This window comes from Calonectris borealis, chromosome 1 (genome assembly GCF_964195595.1).
Source record: "Calonectris borealis chromosome 1, bCalBor7.hap1.2, whole genome shotgun sequence".
Taxonomy (NCBI): Eukaryota; Metazoa; Chordata; class Aves; order Procellariiformes; family Procellariidae; genus Calonectris; species Calonectris borealis.
Genome location: NC_134312.1, coordinates 67,543,892 through 67,556,786, shown reverse-complemented (window position 1 = coordinate 67,556,786; position 12,895 = coordinate 67,543,892). Strand labels below are relative to the sequence as shown.

The 12,895-nt window shown below is 42.6% G+C and overlaps 1 protein-coding gene across 1 annotated transcript in view; it reads right to left on the bottom strand.

The window, feature by feature from the left end:
• TMTC1 (transmembrane O-mannosyltransferase targeting cadherins 1) overlaps positions 1 to 12,693 on the bottom strand; it is a 127,927-nt gene extending 115,234 nt beyond the window's left edge. The window contains exon 1 of the mRNA XM_075158602.1: positions 12,612 to 12,693. Within this exon, the coding sequence (XP_075014703.1) occupies positions 12,612 to 12,628 (17 nt within the window). The 5' untranslated portion in view covers positions 12,629 to 12,693. The remainder of the gene's footprint in view (positions 1 to 12,611) is intronic.
• Positions 12,694 to 12,895: the final 202 nt, after the last annotated feature.

The window sequence follows — 12,895 nt, the reverse complement described above, 5'->3', positions numbered from 1 at the left end:
TACTTTGAGTTATTACTCATCCCCAAATAGCAGTTAAGAAAGGAAGGATATATTGTAAACCCATATCTAGGTAACTGAGGCCCAGATACAGCATCTACAGGGTTTGATGCTGTCATCTCTGGCCCTGAAATCAGCCAGGCCCATCTTAGCTTAGTTCAGCGTCTTGCTCCAGCCTCTCCCCTGTAATGGGGAACAGGCCAGGCAGTCGCAGGATGCTCTTCAGCCAAAGCTAGTGCACAGAATTCAAAACACAGTAATAAAAGATACTCAGATTTTCCATGCAGGTTTTTATAGTACATCTCAATTACCTACACAGACTGCAGTCAGAACAAAAGAATAAATAATAAAGAAAAAAAGGATGGTGCCATAAATCAGCACTGAAAATGCAGCCTGTGAATAGCATAAGCATCCAGCACGTTTAGAAAGAAACGGAACAGAAACAACAAGCAATACGACACTGAATAAAAATCCAAGGTGTCCCTGCATCTGGAGTATGGCATGTTATTCCAAGATCTCCCCTTCCTCTGCCCAATTTTCAAAGGATTTAATAGAGATCGCAGAGGTACAGGAAAGTGTAATAAGGGTCATCAGACACACGGAATGGCTTTTGCATGAGGAGATATTCAACAGAACAGGGCTCTCCACCCTGGAAAGGGAGTACATATAAAGATACTATAAAATTATGAAGGGCTCGGGGAAGTGAACCAGAGAAATTACTTTCTACTTCTTATCACACAAAGTCACAGGGCTCCCAATGAAATTATCAGTTTCCAAGCAAGGGGAAAGATTTCTTCATACGGTGTGTAATTAAATCATAGAACTCACTGCGACAAGATGTCCTCAAAGTCGGAGGAGAGGAGGGTTCTAAAAAGGGAATTAGACAACTCTACAGAGGACAGGTCCATGGAGAGTCTTAAACACAGTGCTCCAGATAAAGCATCCAGATCCATAGACTCTAAATCACTGACTGGCACACGTTCACGACACACTGTGTGGAAAGATAACCCTGTACTGGCCCCGTTCCCATTCTTTTCTTCTCTGCAAGCATCTAGTAATGACCACAGTCAGAAAACAGATACTAGAGCTAGATGGACTGCTGGTTTGATATGGTGTTCCCACAATGTTCTTCTATTATGTTGAATATACTGATATGAGTTCAATAGACAAATCCTATTATAAAGTAAAAGGAGTTCTGGGTTTTTTTCCTAAAGAAATACCACGCAAAAATTCCTATATTCATATTCATGCATAGCACTTAACCAAATGCATGAACAAATGCCTTCTGGGTGGAAAGTTCTCCATCATCTCCAAAAGTTTATACGGGCAATGAATGAAGGAATTTGGTTTTCCATATTGAGTAATTCCATGATGGAGATACCATTCAGGATCTTAAGCAGGGTCATGATAATGAATCCACAGTACGTCAGCCAAGATCAGCAAAGGAATGCTGATCCGTAATGGATAGATTAGAAAGACCGGCATTAGCAGCCATTTAGATCACAGACCAGGTGACAGCTTTCTAAAGATGAAAATTCCTGATTCCTGTACCAAAAACATTTGTACTCTAAGCAATTCATCTTCTGAAATAAATGCATGATATAATTAATGCTGGAGAGAACGGGGCAGAAGAGGGAGAAGAACAACAACAAATGCATTGAGCTTACTACCAAAATACAAAAGAAACATCTCTGCTTCAAACATTTACAGATAACTCACAGGCACCGCAGTGATACAAGTTGCTGTCATGAGATTAGGCAGAGATTACGGTAAATGCAGTTAAATCAAGCAATGTCAAAATATTGCAAGAGAACCCAAGGCCATCATTTTACGGCAGTTTTGACTCTGCAGAAATTCCTAACGTGGTCTTGCCAGAACAATATGTGTAATGGTGTTGTATGATCGGATAAAACTGCATTTTATGGGAGGGAAATAAAGGTAATGTTCCCTCTCCCTTCCACCACTGAGTGATAATTACTCTTTCCCTGAATTTTATTTTGAACAATCAATAAAGTCCTTGTCTCCATGGAAAACAGAGAAGAGACAGTTTTTCCTTCTAGTTTTCCTCTTCTGAAAAGAACACCCAGCAGGTTTGTTGGCACCTTTCACAGACTAAAAGGAACTGTATTTTATTCCATAGTTTTTGTACTAGTACAACTGAAGTGCAACCATAGTTAGTTTCAAAGTACAAATTTTACACTTAATATTTCCTTACTCTACAGATGATATGCAAAAACAAGGGATTCATTCTCTCACAAAAGGAGAGATTTGAGCAGACTTTCATCTCCCAGCCTGAACAGAAGACCTATGGCAAACACTCTGCCAACCAAAGCTTTAAACAGAGGGAACAACTGCATTATCCACATGGCAAAAGAATGATACTTTCTTAAGACAACCAAACCTAACTTTAAGAAAGGAAGTTAAAAAAAAAAAAAACACCAACAACCTCAACATATTTCAGTGGAAGATTTTCACTTAAGCTGCTCCATGATCAGTTGTGGCAGGTAATAAGAATTCATAAGGCAAAGCAGAGCATCGCCAGATGCTGCAAGACCTGTCAGACCTGGAAAGCAAACACTCGATAGCAGTTCCAACAGCCCTAGCGCAAACGTTGTCTTTCAAGGCTCACTTCAGCCAGTATCTGAATTTCAGCACGGATGTTTGGGAATGTGGAATGCATTTACAAGAGTCCCTTCTGCACTGCAGCTTCCTGGACATTCACATTCTGGAAATTGCTTAAAAGAATAGCAACAAAAAATCTGCATTTCAAAGATCTGCAGTGGGGAGCGAAATGCACCTTCCAGCATTTCCAAGCCAAGTAGAGGATTAAGGTTTCTAATGCACTAGTTGGAAAAGAATATTGGGATAACTGAATTAGAAACGTGAAAGTGGATTTACTACTACTCTTCTTTAGATTAAGTTGAAGATTAAGTTTCTAGTCAGGGAAGGATCTTGGAAAGCATACAGGGAGGATGGGAGAAGCATTAGACATGCTAACAGATTTTGTCTTTTTAAACCAAATATTAAATCTCAACAGCTACTTCACATTAAAACATCAAAGTAACACTCATCACACAACTGGAACCATCCACCTAAAGTTGTATTTGATGAGATTGGTGTCCTTATGGTTTTGAGCAAATGATTGCTTATATGAGCCTGTGAAAACCTAAAGCCACGTAACTTAGTCCTGAGAGTTTACTGTCCTTCACTTAATACATGCTGTGATTACCAGGTTCACAGAGGAGACATGGACCAGCTCAGAAAGCATCAATCATTAATGAGGTAGGTAGTTACAGCTGAATCCTTCACCCCTGAGAACAGCCTAAAAGTTTCCGCTAGATGTCCAAAAATGTGCCTGGAAGTCAAAGATGTAAGCAACTGTTCAATTAGATTAGCTCCGGGGAAATACCTGCAATAATCTGGGTATCATCTATCTCCAGCTGTTGTGGGTTTTTTTATTTCCTGGGTGACTGAAATACCATTCTGTGTCAAACTAACCCAGATTTACTGCAAGGAAAATGACCTCGCAAGCCATTAAGGTTTTTCTGTTTCTCAGCTGCTGTTAATTCCTTGACACTGGTTTACAGGGCTTTCAGAGAAAGCCAATGAACACAGGCACGCTGCTATTTCAAACACTGGTTTAATGAGACTGCCATGAACTGTGAATAGAAAGGCAGTCCTGTGAAGTAAAGGGAATGAACAGAGTCTCCTGTGAGTCAGCTCTGGGACACGCAGACTGCACCTACAAATTGGGGATTTCCAATTAGCCACACAGGGAACAGAAGAGGCTGACGTACAGTGAAGTGACTGCAACTGCAGGACTTAAATGCAAGTCCCATTAATGAGATTAAAAAAAACCCACTCCCTCTGCACATGAATGAATAAGCAATCAGCATCTTTCAGAAGATGGGAGAAAAACCAAAAACAGCCGTTAACTTTTCTTCCTGATTCTGTTTTGCACAGTGTGGTTCTTTGTCCCAGGCACAGTTTCCACTTACGAATTCACAAAAATGGATTTTCATGGACTAAATGAAAGTCTAAAGGATCTTTAAAAGACTAAAAAGTCTTCCCTAAAAAAAAAAAAAATAATAACTAAAACATGTCAAGTCATCATCAGCTAAGAAAAATAACATCAGACTCAGTCTTGCCCCTTTTTTCTGACATTTAATGTACATGAAGCCAAACTAAAGTTTATTTGCTTACTGAAATGAACAGGGCCTCTTGATACTGTAATGTATTAATAGTCCAGGGAATATTATTTACTTTCTACTTCCTTCTCAGAAGGATTTAAAAAGAGGGATAGAGGTGTTTTTCTATACTGCAAGACAAAAAACACTATCCAGAATAGCAGCTAAAACGATCCAACGAAGGAAGTCAAATTTAAAACCCAGCCTCTTCCATTCAAATAAGTGCATGCCACAAGTGCCTGCTTTTCCGTACACAAATAAGCCAAGAGTGCAAGCAACTGTGGCTCAGCACCACACCGAGCACCGGAGCAGAGCAGGCTCCTGGCTTTTGCCCGGCTCTCCATGCTCCCCCCTCCTCAAACCCAGGCAGCAAGCACAAGGGAAAACTCCTGAATTAGGTACAGGGCGGAGGGGAGCCAAACCCCCAAGGCTGGAGAAAAGAGGTCAAAAAGAAACCGGGCTTTGCAAACCCATGCAGAGGGGAGGAGGAGATAAGCAAAGAGACAGCGAGTGCTGACAGCTGGAAAACCCCGGAGGGACCTTGCCCCCTAGCTGGGCAAAGCTCCACGGCAGGAGACTGAACCTGAAAGACGGGAGGAGTGGGGAGCACATGGAGGATGCGATACGCAGTACAAGGACATAAGTGGAGGCCCTTGAATTGGCTGGGCAAGGACTTTGGGGCTAGGAGTATAGGAGGGACCCTGGGAGAGGGAGTTTATCACAGTAGTTTTTGAGGAAAGCAACAAGATCCAAAAGGCAAAGCAACAAGATCCAAAAGGCAAAGCCTGAGGAGCAAAAATCGGAAGCAATTAAATGACTAAGGAGTCATAGAATCATTAAGGTTGGAAAAGACCTCCAAGATCATCGAGTCCAACCATCAACCCAACACTACCATGTCCACTAAACCACGTCCCTAAGCGCCTCAAAGGAGAAGCAAGCAAGGGAAGGGATGAGGGCAGGCTGGAGTAGACGCGGCAGGACAACAAACCGGGGAGAGAGGAAGGAAGCGGCTGCCAGAAGAAGCTGCACACGTCAGGGTTTATTCCTCTCTGAGTCTGGAAGGGAACACCATGTCATTGTGCCCGCTCTGTCAGCAAATATCTACGGGGAAAAATCCCCCATCTCTTAATACTAACTCCTATAGAGCACAATCTACTGCTGCCACCAGCTAGTCTGCTTGCTCAAGCAGCAGATGTCAATGAGATGGATTCAAAGGTTTCAATCCAACTGTTCACTCCCATGTGGCTCCCCACTGCAAAATTTCTGGCTATTCACTTTACTTGTTTTGAAAAGCAAGGAAATTACACATCCAGAAACTATGCCAAAAGTACTTTAAAAGATTACAGACTGAAGCAACAAACTGCAAGGAAATACCAGCACTTGATAGTTTGTACACAGAGAAATTATCGAGGAGTTGTTAATCTGTCTCAGTGCAGGACTTGAATAATATGAAGTAAATAGGGCATGGGGCCATGCTCTGGACAAGGAAGAAACAAAATATTGAATAGTTGCTCATTAACTGAGCACCATCTATTCTGGGCAATGAATAGAGCAGGGATCATGCAGAAAAAATGGTATGTGATAGTGTAATTAAAGACTGTCATAACATAAACACACAACAGGGCCAAAATTAAATCAGGCCTTTCTTACCTGGTGAGTGCATAATTTTGCAGCCTAATGATGTCTAAACATGTCTTTTCGTGTGTGCATGCAACATTAGTCATCACCATACCAAAGTGGTGCTGTTTTTAAATAAACTTTAGTTAGCAAGCAATGAGTTCAGTTACTTGTATTGAAACAGCACTTGCAGATTTCAAAGATTAAGGCAAATAATGCCACAAGCATGCATAAGGGAGACAGTCCTTGGCTTTTTTTGAGGGGAGTCTTAAAACAACAACCGCATCGCACGAATGGAGGTGGAAAAGAAGCATGCATTGCTGTGCCTCATCTTCCAGCACACACCGTGGGAACAGAGAGATGTAATTATTTTCCCAAGATTACACAAGGGTTCTCTGGAAGACAGTCACAGGCCAGAGCGCGTAAATCCTTGGCTGAATCCAAGGCTTTAAGCATAGAGGCACGCACCTCTCACGTGTTTCTGGACTCTAGCAGAGTCTTCTGGTGGCCTCAGGTACCATCTGAGGATGACAATAAATACCATCACTGACCACAGGCAAAGGAGAAGAAGATTCATTTCCTAAAAAGACAGGACACGGACACAGCAGTAGCTAGAGCTACTGCTCAGACTCACAATGGAAAAATGGTCTAAAGAACTGAGTTCAGAGAAGAGTAAACCACAGGCCAAATCCACCTCCCCAAAGGGGACCGAACTTCATTCATAACTTAAGCTTACTAAATAGCAAGAATGGCAGAGCCTTAGCAAACCTGCTACAATTAAAAAAAGCTTGCAACACCATAGAAGAAGCACCCCACAGTTACCAGGATAACAATGACACTTATCTAATCTATCATCTTTCAGCACACTCTGTGCCTTCCTAGGCCTTGGGGTCCTACTTGTCTTCTGGGGTGACATTGTGTTGTCCTATTCTCGGTTCGATTTTAAACATCAATTCCCAAAAAAATCAAGCCTTCCCAGTGACAGTTCAGCACTTCCTTTTCTCTCCTTTCACATGGAGGCAATCCAACACTAACCTTTGCTCAGAGCATCGCAGACTAGGAGCTTGCTTCTTTATTTGCAAAACCTCACAACCCTCAGGAGATCACCATTGAGAGAGGAAGGAAGGGAAAAGCCTAGGCTGGCTCCATTACTTAATGCTCCAGGTTACTCATTTTGCTTTCCCAGAGAAGAAAATCATTTTGACTGCTAGACTTCCAGACTTTTTTCACCACAGGCTGAACCCTAAACCAGGCCACTGTCCTGGAATTTTTCCACTAACTATTGCTGTGGTGTTTGCAAAGCCCTGTATCCCTTCCTCGCTATTCTGCTGTTGCATGGCAAGGACCTTCTAGGCCAGCGAAAAGTATCCAGGTTTTTCTTTTGTTGTATGTTTGCCCCTGACCAAAATAATACATTAATAATAGTTACCTTAGTGTTTTCTCAGAGGCATGCAGTGCTTTTTACTGCTTTGTGTATGAATGCAACCACCACTGACCTTCAGAGTGCGTGACTGCAACTAAGAACAACTTACTAAAGTTTAAATAAGTTGTACCACATCTAACATAAAGTGTCTTCCTTGCACTTCCATAACCCAAGCAGTTTCATATTCTGAGCCACACTTTCCTATAAAACTCCCTCTAACAAATTCAAGAAAAGGTGAAGTTTGCACATGTGAAATCCCATATCTGGGAAACTGGTCACACTGCTCTGCCTATATCGGTTATGAATCTAGGAAGTAGCATTACACTGTGCGGCAACGGGAAGCATTAGAAACACAGCTGAGACTTCTGCTTTTTGAACAGGAATTTCATGTTAAAGCAGAAATGTGCTATACTGTCAAATTAGTTTAAAAAAAAAAAAAAAAAAGAAATCATTGCTACACAAGAGTTGGAAATAGAAACACCCAGTGAGGAAAAGCCAAATCAACACCGAGCAGTTGCTACGTAGTCGCACGTTATGTGTGCCGACGCTTTTCCCCGCCTCTCCCTCCACTCTTCCTTCATGTTGGAGAACAGCATCTGTTTCAGCTCAAACACTGACCGCGCATGCTGCGCGGGGACTCAGGGAAGATACGTTATGACTTCAACATACTTTTCCTGATAGTATATCAATCTTAGGGCCAGCGCAGCCATCCCTGGAATGCACATTCTGCAGAGCGTTTCCATTTTCTTTCCCCTGCTACTGCAAAAGAAAATAACATTGCTGCCAGTTTAGTCACCAGATCACATTTATCCCTGGTATAGCCTTAAGGATTTCATTGAATTTTGGATCAATGGGGTTTTGTGCCTGGATCCCACGGTGCTAATGAGTAGTGAGCTCCCTCACTCTCTTTGCACATACACAGAGATTTAAAGTGGTGCTGTTGGGCACAGCTCCAAGTACACCTGCTTCTTGTCTCATTCTGTCACTTGGCAAAAAACTAAAAAAAAAAAACAAACAAAAAAACCCCAAACACAAAAAACTAATGCAACAGTTTTCACATGGAAAATGGCAGCATTAAACACCGGTCTATTGTCCATTCTAAGGGAAGAGTCTCACCAGCTAAATCACCAACAGCAGATGAAATAAAAATCAGTTTCTAGGTCACCAAAGAGAAACAGAGATTTCCGTTTCAAAAGTATGCAAGCTATTGAGGAGTCTTGTTTTTCAAGAAGCTTAGACTGTGGACCCACCACAGGCTCATTTACAAAGCTCAAAACCATCAGGGTGATTAGGTGGTATGAGGGTGTCCATGGGCTGGACAGCATTTAGCAATGCTGAGTGTGAGGCACGTATGACATGGCATGACTACAATTATATGTAGCCTTGGAATTAAAAAAAAAAAAAAAAGGTCAAAAAAATAATCTCTGTTTTCAATGGGTTCAACAAATCAAGAAAAAGAGAATGAGTGACAATAACTACGGACACAACTTGCATAAGGGACTGTGACAACTTGTTGTTTACATATATCATCCTTGTTAAACATATTCATGGATTTCATAGAGTATCGCTGTGGTAAGCAATGAGGTGTTGGCACTGATACTGCTTTTTAATAAGACACATATATGTATACTGCATTGTCACAGTGAAAGCACTGAAGCCCTGGCCATATCCCAAACAGAAGTGCAAGCCCTACATGAAAGTTCCTGTCTGCCCTTCTCCATTTGTGTCATACGGGAGGGCACATACAGTCACAAGCCTCTTCCAGGTCTTAAAACTCAGGGAGATGGATCAAACTCACGAGAGATCCTAGTTACCTCGTTCCAGTAATATATGCCAGCATCTCCCAAAATTGCAATAAATCATGGTGATAAAACCTACAATTTCAACCAGACTAACTCATTCCTTACTCCTGAAGGCACCCAGGACTGCAACCCACACATTCACGGGATAGCTGAAGATAAGAGCAAGTGACAATAAATAACAGAAATCTCTCTGCACCAAGAATTTACATAACTAGCTCCAATTACTGCTAATTAGACTTAATTCCCTTAACTCCTCCATTACATTTTCCTGCATTTTTCAGTTAGCTGTAGTAGCAAGATACATAACAAATTATTATTAAATAGAAACCTAATTGATCACATTACAAGTACTTAAAAGTACAGATTAAGCAGTGCACAACTATTTTATTCTAATAAAGACCTTACAACTAGCAACCTGGTGCACTGGATAAGGTATCTGAAGCTACTTCACTGTGCCCAATCTGCCCTCCAACTTTGGAGTTTTTGAAATATTTAGAATCTTTTCCCCTCCTTTTTGCCATGGAAAAGACCTACACGAGTCAGAGAAACATCGATTACAGAGGAGAAATTGTGTAATTAATTTTGTATATTTGACAGCAACTTCAATTTTTTTCCTTCTATCTTTTTTCATTTATAGCAAGAATTTACTTTTTTTTTTTTAAAAGATGGATTGTATTTTAATAGAGCAATTGCCTTGAGTGCTTCCTACCTCATATCATATAATATACCAATAGCACTAAAGAAAGACTGTTTACAGAAAGTATTTCAACTATTTTAATCTGTCCTGTGAGAGGAGCCAGCAAATGGAAGTAAGGAGAAGACTGCAGTCATACGATCAGGTAGTGGTCCACAGACCTCCTGTGACACGGACATCATTTTGAGAGTCAGTGAGCTGCAATACATTTAATCTTGCTGTTCCAGACTACTGCAAGCACGATCCAGGTGGCTGAGAATTGAGAAGATCTCTTGAAATTACAAATGCTGTAGCAGCACGTTTATTTTTTATAGTGACTAGCAAACATTGACATTAGACAAGCAGGCACTGGTCAAATTGCCCAGGCTCTGTGAGGCTGTCATTCCATGCAACAAGAAGTTATCCTGCCTTATCCTGCCTTCAGAGGAAACAGGAATTCAGAGCAAGGGAAAAACTAGCAAAGCAGTTTGCCAACAGTGTTTTAGAGAAGTTTCTTTCAAAGCAGCATCCATTAACCCATCCCAGGCTTTCTCCCAAGGCTCTTGGGCACAACTCTCACACAAATGTGCGGGAGCAGGCTTCCGTCTCAGCCACTGGGACCAAGCCAGCTCTACTTTGGGCATCCTACAGCGAAACATCACACAACAGGTTGTTGCAAGCGTGTTGTACACAGTCAGTCACTTGAAAAGAGAAGCTGAGCGGCTTACACCAGGAGAGCCCCTTTTAAAAAGAAAGCAGCTATGTACTATGCAGAGCTTGATTTGCCACCTGCAGAAATCCTTTACAACACTTGAAGAGGCAGCTGCCGAGAAGCAAATGCCAGTTGGCAGCATGGACAAGTTCCCTCTGAAGCCATCCCACGTGCACGGTCTCTCCAACACAACTTCTGCAGCCTCTCCGAAGAGGCTGGAAAACCAGAGGGTTTCCCCTCAGGGTAAGAAAGGGACGTTCCCAAAAGCAGGGGCAGAGGGAGGGTGTCTGGAAAAAGTACAGAGCAAAGGAGATGGGAAAGGAGCATAGGAAGAAAGAAAGAAAGAGGGGTAAAAGAAACAAGGAACAAGAAGATGGAGCAAGACAGGAGACTTTTTTTATATCGATACCCTCCACCATAGTATCTGTCAGGGAAAATGAAAAACAAATACAAGTATCAAAGAGAACAAAAGCATTGAGAGAAACGTGGAGAGCGCAAAGGCCAGGAATAGCAGCTGCACCACAGTTGTGCTCAGGTTACTCCCCCTTACCAGGTCCTAAACTTTAGAGACAAGATGTTCGATGAAGCTTTTGGACAGCCCATTCTGGCCTGCCATATCAGAAGGAACCACGGTCACCCACGCTTTCCAATTGTGCTACTCATTTGGGGATGCAGGAGAAGAAATAAATTCAAACAAACAAACAACTTTAGAAGCTGTTCCCAACAGCCAGAAGAGTCTCCGTGCTGGAGCAGCTAGCACTTACCCACTCCGAAAAGCTTGACTTCCTTACCATTTTTGTGTCACGGATGCCCACACGGAGAGGCAACATGACCAAACCCACTCCTTTCCTTGTTAAAAACAAAACCAAAAACCCAACCATCCCCAAGTCAGACCAATCAGCCAGAACACCTGCAGGGCAGAAGCTCTCGAGTGGGTTGAACCATTTGAACTACAGGTAGAGGAAACAGACTCTGATCTGAGAAGTTACAGATCCCATGTAACGCCTATATGCCATCAATACTGATGCAGCAAGAAGATTATTTAAAAAAAAAAAAAAAACAACAACAAACAGCTCCTACTGAACTGATTAATGAGGGGCGTTATGTGGGAATAAAACACTCCCTTTCCCAGGTTTCAGGAGTGCTGCATCGGGCCCATTCAGGTGCCAACAATTAAATGATCAGAGAACTGCAGCAGGTAATTCCTGACCTATTTACGGAAAAAAACACCACCTCCAAGGAATAGGTAGTGCAGGGCGATTCATTATTACAAGTCTCCAAATTAAATCATACTGCGAGTGTTTTGTAGTTAAAACCAAAAGTCAGCAACAAAAGGCAAGCTGGGCAAGGGCTACCAGGGAGATTGTACAAAGGTCAAGGTTAAAAGAAAAAAAACCCCACACTGGCACAGATCCATGGGGCGGCTGCTGAGTCATACCCCCTTAAACACTCTTACTAACTCGGTGCTGTTCCACAGGAATAGGGGCACCACACACTGGTCCCGTGCCAGAGCGTGGCCCCGAGTTACGGGAGAGCCCCTCCTTCCCCAACGAGGTGCACAATGAACATGCCGAGAACTGCTGGATGCAACCGGTGAAAATCCTTCTGTTACTGCCTGAGCCCGGCTCTCACCGTTATATTCTTAGGCATAAAGCAGAAGTGGGCATCACCTCTACTTTCATATATGTACATAAATATCCATACACACAAACACACATCTACATGTATGTATATCCACATGAAGAAATTATACCTACAAACGTGTATATACAGATATATAGCGATATCACATAGTATGCTGCTCGCACTGCACTCACCTCACTTCAGACATTGTTGTATACATGCACATATTGCCCCTCTTCACATACAAACTAGCATTACAGTTTTGGCTTTCTCCATGGAGAAGCTGGGAAGGAAAGCATTGCCTACCAATATAATATTAGGATAGAAAGTCTCAGGACATGGACAGTCCTCAGACATTCTCCTCTTCCCAAGCAGAAGAAATGCACTTTTCGATTCCCTCCTCTTTCTTCCCTTAACCCTCCTTCCAGCTTCTCCCCTCCTCCCTCTCCAGTAGCACAAGAAAAATTACGGCACATTCCAGGTTAAAAATGGCTAAAACAAAGTGAATAACTTGACATTTTAAGGTAGGATCAGCTGCAAACTAAACCACAACGCAGCGGCAGATAGCCAGCGGTACCTCCGAATGGCCCACATGGCTTTGCTGGGCACAGAAAGGCCACCACTCCGCTGTTCCTCGGGTGACACCGGGTGGCAGGAGCTCCAGGTGCCCCGGTGAGCAAAGCGGTGCTTCCCATTCTCCCGGCTGGCTGGAGGGACCTGCAGCGAGGCAGAGGGAGAAGCCGCAGACTGCCGGGCATGTCTCTGGTGGATCCCCCCATTTCTCCTGATTACGCATGCAGAAAAAAGGGAAAAAAGAGGGGAAAGGAGAAAGAAAAGGATTTAAGGATTTTTATTTTTCAC